Source organism: Corylus avellana, chromosome 9, assembly GCF_965113065.1.
Source record: "Corylus avellana chromosome 9, dhCorAvel1.hap1.2, whole genome shotgun sequence".
Classification (NCBI taxonomy): domain Eukaryota; kingdom Viridiplantae; phylum Streptophyta; class Magnoliopsida; order Fagales; family Betulaceae; genus Corylus; species Corylus avellana.
In genome coordinates this window covers 16,786,047-16,806,018 of record NC_142498.1, presented here as the reverse complement: position 1 = coordinate 16,806,018, position 19,972 = coordinate 16,786,047, and the positions used below count along the sequence as shown (strand labels likewise).

At 33.7% G+C, this 19,972-nt stretch overlaps 3 protein-coding genes across 3 annotated transcripts; all 3 read left to right on the top strand.

Annotated features, from left to right (window-relative positions):
• Positions 1-859: 859 nt before the first annotated feature.
• Positions 860-2,075, top strand: LOC132189291 (putative xyloglucan endotransglucosylase/hydrolase protein 23). The gene is made up of 3 exons (XM_059603959.2): positions 860-1,175; positions 1,269-1,462; positions 1,558-2,075. The coding sequence occupies exons 1-3, from the start codon at positions 903-905 to the stop codon at positions 1,949-1,951; spliced, it is 861 nt and encodes a 286-aa protein (XP_059459942.2). The 5' UTR covers positions 860-902; the 3' UTR covers positions 1,952-2,075.
• A 3,862-nt stretch (positions 2,076-5,937) lies between these two features.
• LOC132189327 (putative xyloglucan endotransglucosylase/hydrolase protein 23) lies at positions 5,938-7,114 on the top strand. Its single transcript, XM_059604020.2, has 3 exons — positions 5,938-6,210; positions 6,320-6,513; positions 6,608-7,114. Exons 1-3 carry the CDS (start codon positions 5,938-5,940, stop codon positions 6,993-6,995), a joined length of 855 nt encoding a protein of 284 aa, XP_059460003.1. The 3' UTR covers positions 6,996-7,114.
• Positions 7,115-9,721: 2,607 nt separating this feature from the next.
• LOC132189378 (putative xyloglucan endotransglucosylase/hydrolase protein 23) lies at positions 9,722-10,954 on the top strand. The gene is made up of 3 exons (XM_059604101.1): positions 9,722-9,994; positions 10,104-10,297; positions 10,391-10,954. The coding sequence occupies exons 1-3, from the start codon at positions 9,722-9,724 to the stop codon at positions 10,785-10,787; spliced, it is 864 nt and encodes a 287-aa protein (XP_059460084.1). The 3' UTR covers positions 10,788-10,954.
• Positions 10,955-19,972: the final 9,018 nt, after the last annotated feature.

Here is a 19,972-nt window from a genome sequence, read left to right as displayed (position 1 = left end):
GGCACCGATTAGGCATAATTAGCATGCATGGCAGCCATTATTTTAAGAACATCAACAAGCATGGGTGGGAGAGAGAAGAGATGACGTCTTTTTCAAGCATGGTTGGTTAATTTATATGGTCTTACTTCGTAGGTTTGCAGCGTATACATGCAGCTGTGTTTCCTCGTATTTCTTATAAAATTCAAGTTCAGATAAGAGAGAAATATTTGTGTTAAAAATATGAATAAAAAAGTTATATGAAAGCTAAAGTGCTTCCCACTATAGCATTGTCAATGCTTAGGGAAGCAATGTGAGACGTATTGCAGTATACTTTTGAGATTTTTTTGGAAATTTTTCTTATATATAAGAAAGAGGAGGACTATTGAGTATATGTTGCTAGTGTTTTTATATAACTAGAGAAGAAATTTATACTTTTTATATTCTTAAACATTAATATGCATGATATTGTTTCAGAATTCTGTAAGGTATTCTTCCATATCACTTTGAAGTATCATCCAGGAAGGTGCGTTTAAACTTTAAACCTCAAGTGGTGGAGGTGGTTGTGATTTGGTAGTACTATTGCTCCAAATTAGAATATTAGCTGGAAATCCATGGGCCTTGGCTGGTGCCCAGAGTCACAGAGGAAATCATTTTGCCCTTTCTTCTCAAAACTCACGTAAACGTGTATTTAGATAAATGGTTGGTCGTGTTTAGTAGTGCGATCTTTTATTCTCTTTCTTTTGATATAGCTGCCAACAAGACAACTGTGTACAGCTCATTAGCTGACTGGACCTTCCATGCCTTTCCTCCACTTTATTCTCTCTATATTCACTTGTTCACTACTATAAATACCAAACAACTTCAAGCTTCACCACATCAATCTCTCCACTTCCAATCTCACCACTACTTTGATACCACTGCCCATGGCTTCTTCAAGTGCTCCATTTGTGTTTCTGGCTCTTACCCTTCTTAGTTCTTTCCTGGCTCTCACAGCTGCTAACTTCTACCAAGACTTTGACATCACGTGGGGAGATGGCAGAGGGAAGATGCTTAACAACGGCGACCTTCTTAGCCTCTCTCTAGACAAAGCCTCTGGCTCTGGATTCCAGTCCAAGAATGAGTTTCTTTTTGGAAAGATAGATATGCAGATCAAGCTTGTCTCTGGAAACTCTGCTGGCACCGTTACTGCTTATTATGTAAGTTGTTCTGCTATCCGTATATATTTTCCTCAAAACCATCATTTCAAATTTATGCTCCTTTGAATTAATGTTTGTGTTTACATACGATAGTTATCCTCAAAAGGATCAGCATGGGACGAGATAGACTTCGAGTTCTTGGGGAATCTGAGTGGCGATCCTTACATTCTTCACACCAATGTCTTCAGCCAAGGCAAAGGCAACAGAGAGCAACAGTTCTATCTCTGGTTTGACCCAACTGCTGATTTTCACACATATTCCATCCTTTGGAATCCCCAGCGCATTATGTATGTTTACCAACTCCTTCTAACTATGCATCTTTCTCTTTTATACATCTTTTGTGTTTTTGTTTTCTTATATATTTTTTCTGTTCATAATTCAGATTCTCTGTGGATGGAACTCCCATTAGAGAGTTCAAGAACTCAGAATCAATTGGCGTTCCATTCCCAAAGAACCAACCGATGAGGATATACTCCAGTCTCTGGAATGCCGATGATTGGGCGACAAGAGGTGGGCTTGTGAAGACAGACTGGAGCCAAGCACCCTTTACTGCTTCCTACAGAAACTTCAAAGCCGATGCTTGCATTTGGTCCTCTGGAGCATCTTCCTGCACTTCATCTTCTTCCACCACTACTAATTCCTGGCTTTCACAAGAGCTGGACACTGCAAATCAAGACAGGCTTAAATGGGTGCAAAAGAACTACATGATTTATAATTACTGCACAGACGCAAAGAGATTTCCCCAGGGCCTCCCTCCAGAATGCAACACCTCCTAGAGAAACCATCAAATTCTTTTACTATTTGCATGATTAGTCTATTCATGTAATTTCTAGGATCCAATTCTTTTCATTCTTTTTTCGTTATATATCATGTAATCCATAAGGTTCTCTGTTATACAAGCGACCACTTTCTCCATTGAAATCCTCTGCTGTTAGTTAATTATTGGAAATTGTTAAAATAAATAAACTTGTATCCATTAAAAAACAATTAAATACGCATATGTAGACTATTTAATTGAAGAAGTGGGAAATTAATAGCACTCAGAACATCACCACTGAGAAGTGATACGCTCATACGTGAGCATGCATCTGAGCCCATTTAATTGACTATTCTGTCCTCTAATTATGTAGTTAGGGGCATAAAAAAGGTGATTATTAATCACCCACCCAATCAGAATTCTTCAAAATTGCGTCAACTTGTGTCTTCCGCAAGATTTTGACCAACACTTGAAGTCCTATAAAATGTTGACGCTGCAAATCAACTCTAAAAACTCTTAATGGCAGGACCTCACCTTTTAAAAATTTGCAATTTCACCCATTATGTTAAAATTTAATTCTTTTTAATTCAATTCAAAATTGTTTTAATTCTTTTCAATTCAATTCAAAATTGTCAAAAAAAAAAAATAATAAAAATTGAGATTATGTTTGGGTGGTTTAAAAAATATAAAATAAAATCATAAAAAAATATAATTTTAATTTTTTTTTAAAAAAGATTACAAAAAAACAAAAAGATAGAAAATTGCCTCCAATATTTTTGAGTGACTTGGCCACCCTTGAAACGGCCACCCCCAAAAAACCACTCGGCCACCCCAAAAAGTGCTTGGGGGTGGATTGATTACTCTCAAAACTAATGGGGGTTGGCAGAGCTACCCCTAGACTCTTAGGGGTGGTCCAGCCACTACCCCTAAATATAAAAACTTCTTTATTTTTTAAAATTTTATTATTGATTTTATTAATTGAGTTGAAATTTTTTGAATTTAGTTGAGTTTTAATAGTGTCAAAAAAAAAATAGTTGGAAACATTGGTGTTAATTCCCAAACAAGCCCGAAGTCTACAACCTATTAGAAGAAACATCTTATACATCTCGAACCCAAGTGGGCCACAAGGTGACCCACGGGTAACTTTGTAATTTTTTTTAAAAATAAGGGTATTTTTGGTATTTCAGTATCTTCCATTAAGATTTTCTATTAAATTCTATTTGAAGATGTAAACTTTTTAATATATATATATCAAGGATATTTCATCATTAGAGAGCATTGTCAATTGAGTAATAGTTTAAGGAGGACATTTAGGGGCAAAACCACGATTTTTAGATGAAGAGTGACAACTTAAAAAATGAAGATCTTTAAGAGTAAAAAAGGGTTAATTTTTGTGGGTGGAACTCATTAAAAAAATAAAAAATAAAATAAAATTTATGAGAAATTTTAAAATTTTAGAGGTTTTTAAAAATTTTGGGAGACTTTTGTCCCTCCAAGCTCAAGGGCAGTTCCACCATTGAGGACATTGTAATGTGGGTTATATCGATCACTTATATGGATCTAATCGTGGATTTGAAAAATAGATGGATGAGAATGAAGTAATATTAGGTCCATTTTCCTTTGAGAAATAATATTTTGCCATCTACAACTATATTTTTTTCTTCAAATTTACCATTAGACCTGTAGGAGATCTAATAGTGACTTTAAAATAGAGAATATGAGAGTCATGCAAATATAATGATTATTTTTTGAAAAAAATATGAAAAAGGTGATTGAGAAATTGAAGAATAGCATGACTTTTTTCCTTTAATTAATTTGTGTTTGGGTTTTTTTATAGTGTCGTGTGACTGAGTGAAAATGAGTTTGGGTTTTCCACTAGAAGAATGCTACACTTCTCAAAAAATTTCTCCAAAATTTGCTCTCCAAATGATATATCACAATTCAATGTTATCTATTATTTTGAAAAATGTGTCACAATCACATGAAATTGTGACACATCATTCCAGAAGCAAAATTTGGAGAAAAGTTTTGAAAAGTGTAACATTTCGCTTTCCATTAAGGATTAAGTTTCGATTTCTCCCTCATTTTATGCGCCGTAGCCATGGCGAAGCCCAGGGGAAGCCGTTGGGGTCCGGGCCGGGTTCGTCCTCTCGCTCCCACTCTAGCTCTGTCTCTTAGTTCCTCTCACATTTCAAATCTCCCATGAAGACCTTCTTCTTCTCTTTCTCTTCGTTGCAGAGCGATAGTTCTCGCAGCCCAAGCACCCCTCCGTTTAGTTGCGGCTCCTATTCAAGTGTTGTATTTTATTTGCATTGACAAACTCGACTGAATTGATTATCTTCATGCATAAGGATACTAGATTACCTAGTATATAATATTTAAAAATCGTCACAAACCTCCCTTTTTATTTTCTATTGCAATTTTTGGATTATTATATGATTATTTTTTTAAAACTTTCCATATATATAGAAATAGAAATAGATTGACTAGAAATGACATGTCTTATCTTAATGACACCAAAGTGATATTAAATGAATGGAATTAAGACATGGATGGAATATAATGAAATAGAACTGCTTTGAGATTCCCTATAAAATAATGTTGGGGTTATTCCACATCGATTGTGAAAGAGGCTGGTGGTCGGTTTATAAGTGTGAAGGAAAGCCTCACCTCTTAAGCTAGCTTTTGGGGTTGAGATAGGCTAAAGACCACCCAACACTAGTATCAACTTTTGGGGTTGAGATAGCTAGGCCCAAGACCACCCAACAAATAAGACATGAAACGAAACCACTATGAAAAAATTTGATGTCCGGCAACCTGGGTGACCCATCGGTTCCATTATTTTTTTTAAAATTATTTAAAAATTAAATATTTTTTAAATATAGTATAAAACTTATAAAGCCAATACTAATTTCTAAACTTTGACTCTTCTAGAACTAGAGTAACCCGTTTGAAAGAAATCCATTGGATTGGTATCCGTAATAATTAATAAATTTATGCTGCACCAGACATCCTTATCTCACTAACACAGAATGAGACAAGTCTGACCATTTTATATATATATAATAGCTGGCACCGATTAGGACATAATTAGCATGCATGGCAGCCATTATTTTAAGAGCATCAAGAAGCATGAGTGGGAGCTAGAAAGAAGAGATGACGTCTTTTTCAAGCATGGTTGGTTAATTTATATGGTCTTACTTCGTACGTAGGTTCGCAGCGTATACATGCAGCTGTGTTTCCTCATATTTCTTATAAAATTCAAGTACCTTACCAAATCTCATTTTTTATAAAATTTTAACACAATCTCTAATAAAAGAAAAAAAAGAAAAAAGAAAAAAAAGGACGAGATAAGAAAGACTATAGCATTGTCAATGCTTAGCTAGGGAAGCAATATGAGATATGTTGCAGTATACTTCTGTGATTTTTTTGGAGATTTTTCCTACATATAAGAAAGAGAAGGACTAATGAGTATATGTTGCTAGTGTTTTTATATAACTAGAGAAGAAATTTATACTTTTTATATTCTTAAACATTAATATGATTTTGTTTAAGAATTCTGTAAGGTATTCTTCAATATCACTTTGAAGTATCATCCACGAAGGTGCTTTTAAACTTTAAACCTCGAGTGGTGGAGCCTGGAGGTGGTTGTGATTTGGTAGTACTATTGCTCCAAATTAGAATATTAGCTGGAAATCCATGGGGCTTGGCTGGTGCCCACAGAGGAAAGGGCGAGAGTGGGAAATCATTTTGCACCTTCTTCTCAAAACTCACGTAAACGTGTATTTAGATAAATGGTTGGTCGTGTTTGGTAGTGCGATCTTTTATTCTCTTTCTTTTGATATAGCTGCCAACAAGACAACTGTGTACAGCTCATCAGATGACTGGACCTTCCCATGCCTTTCCTCCACTTTATTCTCTCTTCACTTGTTCACTACTATAAATACCAAACGACTTAAAGCTTCACCACATCAATCTCTCCACTTCCAAATCTCTTTCCTGCCAATGGCTTCTTCAAGTGCTCCATTTATGTATCTGGCTCTTACCCTTCTTAGCTCTTTCCTGGCTCTCACAGCTGCTAACTTGTCCCAAGATTTTGACATCACGTGGGGAGATGGCAGAGGGAAAATGGCCAACAACGGCGACCTTCTCAGCCTCTCTCTGGACAAAGCCTCTGGCTCTGGATTCCAGTCCAAGAATGAGTTTCTCTTTGGAAAGATAGATATGCAGCTCAAGCTTGTCTCCGGAAACTCTGCTGGCACCGTTACTGCCTACTATGTAAGTTCTCTTCTGCTAGCTCTTCGTACATGTTTTTCTTAAAACCAGCAATTCAAATTTATGTTAATCCTTTGAGTTTGAACTAATGTGTGTGTTAATTTATATACAGTTATCCTCAAAAGGATCGGCATGGGATGAGATAGACTTCGAGTTCTTGGGAAATCTGAGTGGCGATCCTTACATTCTTCACACCAATGTCTTCAGCCAAGGCAAAGGCAACAGAGAGCAACAGTTCTATCTCTGGTTTGACCCAACTGCAGATTTTCACACCTATTCCATCCTTTGGAATCCTCAGCGCATTATGTATGCTTACCAACTCCTTCTATCCATGCATCTTTGTTTTTATACATCTTTTCTGTTTTTGTTTTCTTATATATTTTTTCTGTTTATAATTCAGATTCTCTGTGGATGGAACTCCCATTAGAGAGTTCAAGAACTCAGAATCAATTGGCGTTGCATTCCCAAAGAACCAACCGATGAGGATATACTCCAGTCTCTGGAATGCCGATGACTGGGCGACAAGAGGTGGGCTTGTGAAGACAGACTGGAGCCAAGCACCCTTTACTGCTTCCTACAGAAACTTCAAAGCTGATGCTTGCATTTGGTCTTCTGGAGCATCTTCTTGCGCTTCATCTTCTTCAACCAATTCCTGGCTTTCACAAGAGCTGGACACTACAAATCAAGACAGGCTTAAATGGGTGCAAAAGAACTACATGATATATAATTACTGCACAGACGCAAAGAGGTTTCCCCAGGGCCTCCCTCCAGAGTGCAACTCCTCCTAGAGAAACCATTATGCATTCCTCAATTCTTTCATTCTTTTTTCGTTTTCTTTTCATCATTACAATGGCAAAAAAAATGATTCGTTCTGTACGATGTAATCCATAACGTTGATCTGAATATAAGCAACCACTTTCTCCATTGAATTCCTCTGCTTTTGGTTACTAAAAATTGTTAAAATAATAATAATATGAAAAAAAAAAAAAAAAAAACCAACTGCAATTCTTATCTTACCCTTTATCATGGCCTTGCTCTTAATCAAGGCTTGAAATCGATATACATCTTCTAACACGGATACCACACTTGCCAAATGCCAAACGATGCTTATATATATAAACGAATCCAATCAAAAGAAGTACAAAAATTGCAGCCCCAATGGTGCTAAATCCAATAAAAACTGCCCCCACAAGAAGAGTAAAGCTCTTGCAACAATGATTGTTTATGTTATTAAACACTTTTGACATCTCTTTGATTTTCTTTGGCCATTTTGTAATGGACAGAAATTTCCTCCAAACCTTTACGAAGAAAATATCATACAACTTATTTAAAATAGTGTTAAGTGTTTATAAACATTTAAAAGACACATTAAATTCTTAACGTCATTAATAACAATTTATTAACTTAGATTAAATTTAATGTGCATTTTAAATGTTTATAGACATGCACTTGACATTATTTTAAATGGGTTGAATGATATTTACTCCAAACAGGTTTACAGGAAATTTCTGTCATTTTATAATTGCATATAAGAAGACAAATGCTAAGGGTACTAGCTTTTTTATTAACAGAAGCTTACTAAACTGATGTGTAGCTTATTCATTGGTATTCGTTACATTTTTCTTAATTAATTATTTTATTTTTTTCCTAATGAATGAGCTACACATCAGTTTAGTAAGCATCTGTTAGTAAAAGATGTAGTACCCCTAACATTTCTCAAGATGGATAGTATTTGACATTTTTGTTAGACCATAGTTTTAAACACTTCTTACTTATGAACCATGAGGGAACATGTTGCTAGTCATGTAGTGCTAAATAGAAGAGACTATGTCGTCTTTTTGATATATAGTAGTACCACCATGACACACATAAGTAAGTTGTTTAAATTAAAGTAAGTGTTAGAATATACGAAAAATATATAATATTTTTTGTATATTTCATATTAAATTGATATCAAATATTCTATATTAAAGGTTGATTGTAATCAAATCAAGGGAATTTGATTACCATATTTGTATCTACTCATTATCCTATAAATAAGGATTTTTGTATTGTAGACATATCAAGTAAATAAGCACAATGTAGCCCTTAGGTCTATTTCAAGTGGTGGATATAGGTATCTAATACCGAACTACCCATAAATTCGTTGTGTGCTTCCTCTATATTGCTTTCGTTATTATTTCTGCATCATCATTATTTCAACAGTAAGGATGGATTATATTTTTTGTGCGCCTAATGTTTACCTTATTTATGTTATAACTTATAAGGTTATTTAATACTAATCTTATTAAATTGTTGGTTGACTAAGATGAGTGATATTCCTATTGAATGAACTCCTACTTTGATGGGAAGTAGAGTTATGGGTGAATAAAGAAATTGGTCCTCTCTTATAAATATACACAATATTCATTAGTGTATCTTCAGATCGGTCAAGTGAGGACCCTAAGGGATGAGTCAATCAATTGAGGACCACGGCTCATGAAATGGAGGTTATTAATTCAAATTCCCCTTATCCCCCCTTATGTGGACATGTAAAAAAAATAAAAAATAAAAAATAAAAAATAAAAATAATGATTGTCAAGTGAGAGCAACTGTTTGATGTGTTTATCAAAATTTTAAGAACATTATTTGTTGCTATGGATTCTAGCATGTTGTTTTATCAGTTTACCGATAAACACAGGATAGTTAACATCATGGTATTTATTAAATGTTATAGATTTATTTTTACAGTCTGTAAAAGAGGAAGCCATGATGTTGGTCAAAGCAAGCTTTGATACCATATAAAGTGATTGACATTATGTGTTTGTAGAATTGTTTCCCTCTCTATTTTGATCAGGAGGATTTATCTTTATTTATATAGTAAACGTGGTACAAGAGTTAATATAAAATAAAGAGTAATGCTACCATTTCATTAGAAGTAGCATCCACGAAGTTGCTTGTCTATATTGTTAGATGTAGATGGAGATGGAGATGGAGAATCCAATAAAGGTAAACGTGTGAGATTTCACTTTTCAAGGTGCTGGGTCTCGAGTCGTGGAGGTGGTTGTGGTTTGAAAGTATTGGTTGGAACCGGCATGCATTTGCACAAAGAAAGAGTATAAGTTGGAAATAATGCAGGGCCCAGGCGGTGGCGGTGGCTGGTGCCCACAAAGGAAAGAGGGAGAATAGATGGGCCAGTTGTGGGAGCAGAGCACCAATAATTCTGAACTTCCTTCTCAAAACTGATGTAAACGCGTATTAGATAACAAAAACAAATGATGTTGGTTTTGGTTGCGTTTGGTAATTGGTAGTGCGATCTTGACTGCTAAATTTTTCCAAGCTCTTCTTTTAAATAGAACACCTGTAGACAGGTTGCCAACAACTGTCTTCAGCTTATTAGCTGACTGGACCTTCCCATGCATTTCCTTCACTTTATTCTCCCTTCACTTGTTCACTATAAATACCAAACAACTTCAAGCTTCACCACATCAATCACTCCACTCCCAATCTCACGACTAATTTGATACCACTGTCCATGGCTTCTTCAAGCGCTCCATTTATGTTTCTGGCTCTTACCCTTCTTAGCTCTTTCCTGGCTCTCACAGCTGCTAACTTCTACCAAGATTTTGACATCACGTGGGGAGAAGGCCGAGGGAAGATGCTTAACAACGGCGACCTTCTTAGCCTCTCTCTAGACAAAGCCTCTGGCTCTGGATTCCAGTCCAAGAATGAGTTTCTCTTTGGAAAGATAGATATGCAGCTCAAGCTTGTCTCCGGAAACTCTGCTGGCACCGTTACTGCCTACTATGTAAGTTCTCTTCTGCTAGCTCTTCGTACATGTTTTTCTTAAAACCATCCATTCAAATTTATGTTAATCCTTTGAGTTTGAACTAATGTGTGTGTTAATTTATATACAGTTATCCTCAAAAGGATCAGCATGGGACGAGATAGACTTCGAGTTCTTGGGGAATCTGAGTGGCGATCCTTACATTCTTCACACCAATGTCTTCAGCCAAGGCAAAGGCAACAGAGAGCAACAGTTCTATCTCTGGTTTGACCCAACTGCAGATTTTCATACATATTCCATTCTTTGGAATCCTCAGCGCATTATGTATGTTTACCAACTCCTATACATGCATCTTTGTTTTTATACATCTTTTCTGTTTTTGTTTTCTTATATATTTTTTTTCTGTTTATAATTCAGATTCTCTGTGGATGGAACTCCCATTAGAGAGTTCAAGAACTCAGAATCGTTTGGCGTTGCATTCCCAAAGAGCCAACCAATGAGGATATACTCCAGTCTCTGGAATGCTGATGATTGGGCGACAAGAGGTGGGCTTGTGAAGACGGACTGGAGCCAGGCCCCCTTTACTGCTTCCTACAGAAACTTCAAAGCCGATGCTTGCATTTGGACCTCTGGAGCATCTTCCTGCACTTCATCTTCTTCCACCACTACTAATTCCTGGCTTTCACAAGAGCTGGACACTGCAAATCAAGACCGGCTTAAATGGGTGCAAAAGAACTACATGATATATAATTACTGCACAGACGCAAAGAGGTTTCCCCAGGGCGTCCCTCCAGAATGCAACAATACCTCCTAGAGAAACGATTAAACATCCCTCAAATTCTTTTATTATTTGTACCATCACTTAAATATCAGTCTTTTCATGTAATTTCTAGGATCCAATTCTTTCATTCTTTAATTTTTCTGCATCTTTTCATCATTAATTTGTTATATACCATGTAATCCATAACGTTGATCTGAATGCAAGCGACCACTTTCTCCACTTGAATTCCTGTATATGCTGTTAGTTATTGGAAATTATTTAAATAAATTATCCATTAATTGACTATCTTGTCCTCAAATTCTGCAGAATGTTGCAGAATGTTAAAAATAATTTTGGATGGTGCATAAATTCTCATTGATATAAAATAATTGCAATATAAATATTAACAATAAAATAAATAAAATACAAGAGATGAAAATAAAGTATAGAAAGATCTCACAATACTATAGAATCACGCAAGAGCGTTGTCATTAAAGGTTGATTCGTGTCTCCCGGAGTATATAACTCGGTGTGATCGGATCCTTTGACACGCAACCTCCCAAGATTAGATTATAGTGTTTACCTTCGTTAATGACGCACTTTCAATAACGAAGACTAGTAAAACAACCATTTGATCTTCTTGATAAAAAACCGCAAAGAGAAAATAGAAATTGAATAGAATAGAATTCTATACAATTAGTCTTTTAAAATATGACAAAACTCTTTTATAAAGAAAATGAGTTTGCATTTTTTCTTTCTTGTTGCAAACTCACTATATCATGGGATTGGGGATGCTTCCTTTCTTTATATAGTTAATGACCAAATGGTCCTAACACTAAAAAAACAGTAAAACATTTGTTAATAATCAAATGATCAAAACGGTAAAAATCAATTAAAACTAATTTTTATATAATAACTCATAACCAAGTAATAAATACAAACGGTCATAAAAATTATATTTCATAACCAAATAATAAATACAAACTGTCATAAAAGTTGTATAACCAAGTAATAAATACAAACCGTTATAAACTAAAATGGTTAAAGATGATTTTTATTTATCATAAAAACTTGTGAAGATATTATCAAATGATAAAACATTTTCAATGACTGAAAAATAAATGTTTGTAACAAATATTACAACAATCCCCCCCATGTTACAAACATTAGAATAAAAGGAGATTGAAAGCATGCATTGATGTGGTACCCGAAAGTTTTAACCCCACCTAGGATAAATAAGTAGGAACTTAATGAATCATGGTAGAGTTAAACTCTTTTAACCAAATCCACAAGTTAAACAAACTTATCATCCACATAACTTTCTCCAAAAACAAAAAATTAAATCAAATCAAATAAACAAAAAGTCAAATCAAATCAAATAAAGAAAATTTGGTTGTTCTATAGCGGGTTGGCGCTTTATACAGGCCATGCGCCTCTGGGCTTCATGAGTACTCAAGAGACTTGCCAAAGTCTCATAGAAGGCGGCACCACCTCCACACTCACATAGGTGGCGTCCATCAAGAATGTGTGCAGAGAACATTCCATCCTACCAAGTAGGGACTATGGATCCATTAAGAGTTTTAAACTCATCCGTACTCACTTTGTATCTTTTGTTATTACACTATAAAATAACTTTCATGAGTGCTCTAAAGACCTACTAAAGTCTCATAGGAGATAGCACATCCACACTCATATAGGTGGTATCCATCAAGAGTGTGTGCAAGGAACACCCCATCCCAACATGTAGCGACTATGGATCCATTAAGAGCTTTAAGCTCATCCTTAATCACTCTGCATCTTGTACAGTCTTCCACCATAGGGATGAACTAATCACTAATCTTCTCAACAAGATAGTTAATAAATATAAATTGACAGTACCATACCTCATTTCACTTGTGACTTCGTTTTCCATTAAACCTTATTCATGGGATCTCCAATCACAGAGGTTGGGTATCAATCACAGTGTCATGATTTGGGTATCAGTCCTATCCCTCTCGATGCTTCTTTCACTAGCCTTCTTGCTAGTGGCATGGTCAAAGAATCGGCAGAATTCTTTTATGACCTCACAGAGTCCATGGACATATACCGGTCTCAATAAGTTGCCTCACAATATTGTGCACTTTCTCATTATAAATTTCTTACTCAAGTTTTGGCAGCCTGACAATCACAATAAACACATAGATCCAGCTATGTTAGCATATAAAGGCAAATAAAATAAATTAAACAATAGGTTCTTTAGCCATTCATCTTCAGTTCATGCATTTTTCAAGGTAATTAACTCTGACTCCATAGTAAACCTTGCTATGCAAGTCTTTTTGAGGACTTTCAAGAGATAGCTCCTCCAACCAGAGTAAACACATAATAGCCATTAGTAGGCTTTGCTCATCTGAATCAATAATACAGTTGCATTCCTTTCAATATAGCAGAATAATTACAATAAGACAAACCAAAATTAATTGTGCCTTTTGAGAATCTCAACAATTTAGAGATTGCATCACAATGGCTCAATATCATGATTATGAGTATATCTACTCAATTTAATAACAATATATGTAATACCAAGGCATATACAGTTTATCAAAACATCAAGCTACCAATGATTTGTACATATCTTTCTTGCAAAAACACCATCACCGTGATTCTTAACCAAGTGTATTTTTGAATAATATGATATAGACATAGGTGGATAATAAAAGTGCTCAAATCTTTTAAGCATCTTTTCAACATAATATGTATGAGATAAAATAATGCAATCATTATCCCTAATAACTTTAATGTCCAATTTGACATTAGCTTTACCGATGTCTTACATATCAAAATTAGATGCAATAAGTAATTTAACTTTATGCACAACATCAATGTTAGTTCAAAATAAACAAGTCATCAATATATAAAAAAGTAAATAATGACATATTCATTATTGTAAAATTTGTTATGTATTTACTTGCTCCATTAATCAAATATGTAATAGACAACATCACCTTGTTAAACTATTCATGCCATTATTTAGGATCTTGCTTTAATCCATACAAGGATTTCACTAGTTTGCACACTTTATGTTCTTGACCGGGGATTACTAGTCCCTCGGGCTGCTCCATATAAATCTCTTCATCATTTAGAAAAATAACTTTGGCATCCATTTGATGTACAACAAATTTATAAATATAAACAATGACAAATAACATTACAAAAGATGCAATTTTAGTAACTGAAAAATAAGTATCAAATAATCAACATATACATTTACTTGTAGCTTTTAGCTACCAAGTTTACCATGTGCTTATTTATTGTATCATCCGGTTTAAGCTTATTCTTAACCACCTATTTATAACCAATTGATTTGGTCTTAGGAGGTAACTCAATGAGTTCCCAAGCATGGTTAGACATAATTGCTTTAAATTATTTATAGCTTCTAACCAATTAAATTAAAAATAAATAAATTGCATCAAAAATAGATTTAATCGCTTCACCATAACATTTTGGATCATCATCAACAATATAAGCAATAAAATCCATATCGAGATTCCTTTCGTTTTAGCTCGCTTGCTTCTTCTCAACTCTTACACATCATCAACAATTTTATTAGAAGCACTAAAAAATCATGAAATAATTTTTTCCCTATTTTTCAAAGGAAAACATGCTCAAAGATAATAACCTTTTTTTAGATTCAATAATATTAGGGGAAAATCCACTTTACCCCTCTGAAGTTTCAGTAGTTTTTCAATTTGAACCATAAAGTTTAAAAATTGGCAATGTAACCCCCCTAATGTTTCAAAAATTTTCAATGTAAACCTTCCGTTACTAATTTCTGTTAAATTTGACCAAATTTTTTTTTTAAAAAAGCCTAAGGGTAATTACGTAATTTCATGAATTTATGTCCAATTTGACAGAAATTAGTGATGGAAGCTTTAAATTGAAATTTTTTGAAACATTAAGGGGGTACATTACCAATGTTTAAATTTTGGGGTTTAAATTAAAAAACACCTGAAACTTTAGGGGGGTAAAGTGGATTTTTTCCATAATATTATTATAATCTAAAATATCACTCTTGATAGTGGGGAATCTATAGCATGAACTATTACATGTAAAACCAATAAAATCACAATCATAGGTTTTAAAACCAAGTTTCCTCATTTTAGGTTTTGGGTAACATAACATTTGTCAAATACCCCCACACTTCGAGGTATTTCAAACAATGCTTATAAATATGACAAACAAAATAAAGGCTTCCCCCCACACTTAGGTGGATAGCCCAAAAATTGACAATCATTGCATTCATCATTTATTCTAATATTCTAATTTCGGCTACTCCTTTAGATTCAAATTTCTTTTCATTTTCTTGATATAGCCGAGATTTACATATACAAATATATCATACCAAATATTAATAAAATAAATCAAATAGTCATAAGAAAATAAATTTTCATTAACAGCATACAAATGCTTTAAGAAATGACTTCCATGAGCTCATCCTTCTTTAAATATGATATGTCATTTACTCCTTTATTTTATGTCAATTGACAGTTTTCTAAAGCTATTTTAAAAATACTAATCACCACTTGTGATTTTTCAACATGATCCTTATATATTATATATATAGGGGTTGCATATTTCAAGTTCTATCAAGATTTTAAAAATAAAATCTTTTTAACTAAAGCCCAATAATATATGCAAAGTATCAAGCCCAACCAAATAATAATCAATTATTATTGGCTCATTTTAATAAACACGCCAATGATATCATTTTTATGATATGATAAATTTATCATGTATCAAATGAATCTCAATAATCACATATATTTTATTCTGAACCATCATGTCAGAGAAATTTGAAAGCTGAATGATATATATGAGGAATTACCAAATAACTTAAAGTGGTTTTCTAATTTAGCATGTCATAGCTAACATAAATGCTAAATACTATTTCTTTTTTGAAATAGATGAATCAATAGAAGCCACCGCTTATCATATACAAAATTCATGTAATTATAAAATTTTGCACCAGCTTTAATTCAATCAAGGAGCACCATCATAACCTCAATTTTTTCATTTTAATAAATGAAATGTATATTTTGTCTTAAAAAATAAGACCTATGAATCAGAGTTTAAAACTCACAGCGGAGCCAATAGCTTTACTCCTAGATCTTCCAAATTAGATTGTCGTCACCACATACTAATTAGGTGTCGTGAGAACCAATCGACTCAATACGTGCACCACATCTCTTTCTCTTTCTATGTGTTTACCCACAAAAATCTTTAGTAAAGTGGCATTCTCTGCACACAATTAGCAATACCTATGTATTTTTTCCATCACAAAAATGAGTAATCACTCACAGTTATTATTATTAATTTACATGGATGTTTTCCGGCCAAGCTTAGCACAATATAACAAAAAAATGCTAAGTTCTAAAAAATCCATAAAAAGGCATAACTCTTTTTATTGTAAGAATAGTAACCCAACAACGAAAGATTATTTGACAATCAATAAATTGAGTTCAAATGATTGAAAATTCTTACAATCAAAGTATTTTCATTTTCAACAGCTACACAAGAAATTAAATTCTTTTTCTGATAAATAAATACAAAATATTTCCACTCAAATATTTGATTTCATCTTTCTCATATGCGAATTGTATACCGCAAACTCTTATAGTATTTTCCTTCTCATAAGTTTAAATACTATTGTTATGATACTAATCAAAATATTTGTGCAACCATCATAATCAATCTTTAAGATTGTTGGAAATAATTTTGGACGGTGCACAAATTCTCATTGATATAAAATAATTACAATATAAATATTAACAATAAAATAAATAAAATATAAGAGATGAAAATAGAATATGGAAAGATCTCACAATGCTATAGAATCACGCAAGAGCTAGCGTTGTCCTTAAAGGTTGATTCGTGCCTCTCGGAGTGTATAACTCGGTGTGATCGGATCCTTTGACACGCAATCTCTCAGGATTAGACTATAGCGTCTACCTTCGTTAAGGACGCACTTCCAATAACGAAGACTAGTAAAACAACCATTTGATCTTCTTGATAAAAAACCGCAAAGAGAAAATAAAAATTGAATAGAATAGAATTCTATGCAATTAATCTTCTAAAATATGACAAAACTCTTTTATAAAAAAAAATGAATTTGCCTTTTTTCTTTCTTGTTGCAAACTCACTATATCATGGGATTGGGGATGTTTTTTTCCTTATATAGTTAATGACCAAATGACTAATGGTCAAAATGGTAAAAATCAATTAAAACTAATTTTTATATAATAACTCATAACCAAGTAATAAATACAAACGGTTATAAAAATTATATCTCATAACCAAATAATAAATACAAACGGTCATAAAAATTATATCTTATAACCAAGTAATAAATACAAACGGTTATAAACCAAAATGGTTAAAGATGATTTTTATTTATCATAAAAACTTGTAAAGATATTATCAAATGATAAAACATTTTCAATGACGAAAAAATAAATGTTTGTAACAAATATTATAACACAAAAGTGGTTAAAAGAAGGGTGTTTCTATATCATTGAATTACTACACCTTAGAAATGATCATTATCAGTACGAAGTGTAGCTGTAGAGGGACAGACCCAGAATTTCAGAGAGGACAACCTCTGAGAGGGATGATGTTGTGTATGAGAGTTAGGTGCCGAAACAAGATTTCAATTCTTGTAGATGATGGCCCATGATAATGAATGCCCATAGCTAGTCCATGCTCTTTTAACATTGTTTTAGACCCTTTTGATTGTAGCGTAACTACTCTTTGTTGTCTACGATGTTTTTCCCTCCTAGCTAGTCCATGCTCTTTTAACATTGTTTTTGTTACAAATTAATCTGCTTTGACTTGTTAACTTTTACCTTTAGTTGTATTTTACTAAACTCTAGTTTGTGTAGGTGAAAATGTGTGTTGTGAAGCCACGTGTGTGTTAACTTTTACCTTTGGTTGTGTTTTACTAAACTCTAGTTTGTGTAGGTGAAAATGTGTGTTGTGAAGCACGTGTGTGGTTCTAGAACTTACTTTTGTAAAAGCTTCTCTTGTCTTTTGTAATGAGTAGCTACTGAAAAAATCAGTATGTAAGAAGAAGAAAAAAAGTAGAAGAAAGAGCCGAGAGCTCATTTTGCAGAAAAAAGTCTTCATCTACCCTGTTTTATTCCTCTGTTTTTCTGCTGCTTTGTGCACATTTTCTGCAGAAATTCTGCTGCTACTTCCTCTCTTGTTTACTTGTGTTTTCCTTGTCTAACCTACTGTCCCCATTGAGAAGTGCCTTGCTGGAACATTCGGCCAACAGTTTTATGCCCTTTCATTAGTGCCAATGACTCAAGTCAAAAAAGGGCTCATAAATTATACCTCAAATCATATCCGATAAGCTTGCGTGAGCTTGTCGGGTGTTCCTTAACAAGGTGAAGCCATCAAATATCATTTATGTGGGAGTCAGATCGTGGGCAATTGGGCCTGCAGATATGCCCAAATCATGCCCTATGAAGAACTTCTTTTCTCTAAATCCTCTTGTTATCCTCATAATTATCCCAAGCATTCTATTTGTAGCTAAAATAAGCAATCTCTTGTATCACAAGAGTAATGCAGTTTAAAGTACCATTCGATTGCTTTTCATAGCCATCGACGATCCATTATTGTGAGAAAAAAAAATCCCAAATCGCATCACCCATCAACAATTCCCCATTCTCGGTCCTCTACCTCCATATCCATGTTGAACAAACACTAAAATCTCACAAACCAGCAATACATAAAAAACTGCAAAAAGAGGCGAGGGAAGACGGGAAGACAGGGGCAAGGCAAGAAGAGAAAGAGGACAAGAGGAAGAAGCAGGAGAAGGAAGAAGAAGAGTAGGGGCTATGTCCTAACAAAATTGTAAAACTACCTTGTAAATTTTTTTTTTCAAAATTTTTGTAGGGGCGGGCGCCTCTACCCGCCCCTATGTAGATTCACAACTGGCCCCAATGGTGCTAAATCCAATAAAAGCTACCCACAAGAAGAGTAAAGCTCTTGCAACAATGATTGTTTATGTTATTAAACACTTTTGACATCTCTTTGATTTTATTTTGTCCATTTTGTACTTACATATAAGATTGGATGAATGATATCAAGAATAGTATTTGACAAAAAACATTTTTGTTAGACCATATTTTTAAACACTTTTTATTTACCAACCATGAGGAAACGTGTTGCTAGTGTTGTGCTAAATGGAAGGGACTATGTCGTCTTTTTGATATACAACCGTCATGACTCACAAAAGTAGTTGTTTAAATTAAAACAAGTGTAGAATATTAAAAATATATATAATATTTTTTGTACATTTTATATTAGATTGATATCAAATATTCTCTATATAAAGGATGATTGTAATCAAATCAATGAGATTTGACTACTATATTTGTATTTATTCATTACCCTATAAATAAGGACATTTGTATTGTAGATAGACGTAGGTGTTTAACACCGAACCACTCCTAAATTCATTATGTTCTTTCTTTATATTGTTTTCGCTATTATTTCTACATCATTATTATTTCAACAGTAAGGATGGATTATATGCTGTGTGTGTCTAATGTTTACCTTATTTATGTTATAACTTATAAGGTTATTTAATACTAATCTTATTAAATTATTGGTTACTTAAGATGAGTGATTTTCCTATTGAATGAACTCCTACTTTGATGGGAAATGGAGTTAATGGGTGAATAAAGAAATTGGTCCTCTCTTATAAATATACACAATATTCATTAATGTATCTTAAAATGGTCAAGTGAGGTTCCTAAGCGGTAATTCAATCAGCTGGGGACCACGCCTTATGAAGTAGAGGTCACTAATTTAAATTTTCCTCCCCTCTTTCCTTATGTGGACATGTCAAAAAAAAAAGAGGGTCAAGTAAGAGCAATTGTTTTCTGTGTTTATCAAGATTTTAAGAAGGTTATTTGTTGCTATGGATTCTAGCATGTTGTTTTATCAGTTTCCTGTGAAACTGATCGTGATAGTTAAGATCTTGGTATTTATTATGTAGATTTATTTTTACCGTTTGTAGAAGACGAAGTCATGATGTTGGTCAGGTAAGCTCTGATACCATATACAGTAATGCACGTTATGTGTTTGTAGAATTGTTTCCCTCTCTAGTTTGATCAGGAGGATTTATCTTTATTTATATAGTAACCGTGGTAGAAGTGGTAAAACATAAAATAATAAGTAATTCGAATACCATTTCA

Coding starts and splice junctions, on each gene's coding strand:
- LOC132189378 (XM_059604101.1), top strand. CDS start 9,722: ATGGCTTCTTCAAGCGCTCCATTTATGTTTCTGGCTCTTACCCTTCTT. Junction 9,995..10,103: donor GCACCGTTACTGCCTACTAT/GTAAGTTCTCTT, acceptor ATTTATATACAG/TTATCCTCAAAAGGATCAGC. Junction 10,298..10,390: donor TGGAATCCTCAGCGCATTAT/GTATGTTTACCA, acceptor TTTATAATTCAG/ATTCTCTGTGGATGGAACTC.
- LOC132189327 (XM_059604020.2), top strand. CDS start 5,938: ATGGCTTCTTCAAGTGCTCCATTTATGTATCTGGCTCTTACCCTTCTT. Junction 6,211..6,319: donor GCACCGTTACTGCCTACTAT/GTAAGTTCTCTT, acceptor ATTTATATACAG/TTATCCTCAAAAGGATCGGC. Junction 6,514..6,607: donor TGGAATCCTCAGCGCATTAT/GTATGCTTACCA, acceptor TTTATAATTCAG/ATTCTCTGTGGATGGAACTC.
- LOC132189291 (XM_059603959.2), top strand. CDS start 903: ATGGCTTCTTCAAGTGCTCCATTTGTGTTTCTGGCTCTTACCCTTCTT. Junction 1,176..1,268: donor GCACCGTTACTGCTTATTAT/GTAAGTTGTTCT, acceptor TACATACGATAG/TTATCCTCAAAAGGATCAGC. Junction 1,463..1,557: donor TGGAATCCCCAGCGCATTAT/GTATGTTTACCA, acceptor TTCATAATTCAG/ATTCTCTGTGGATGGAACTC.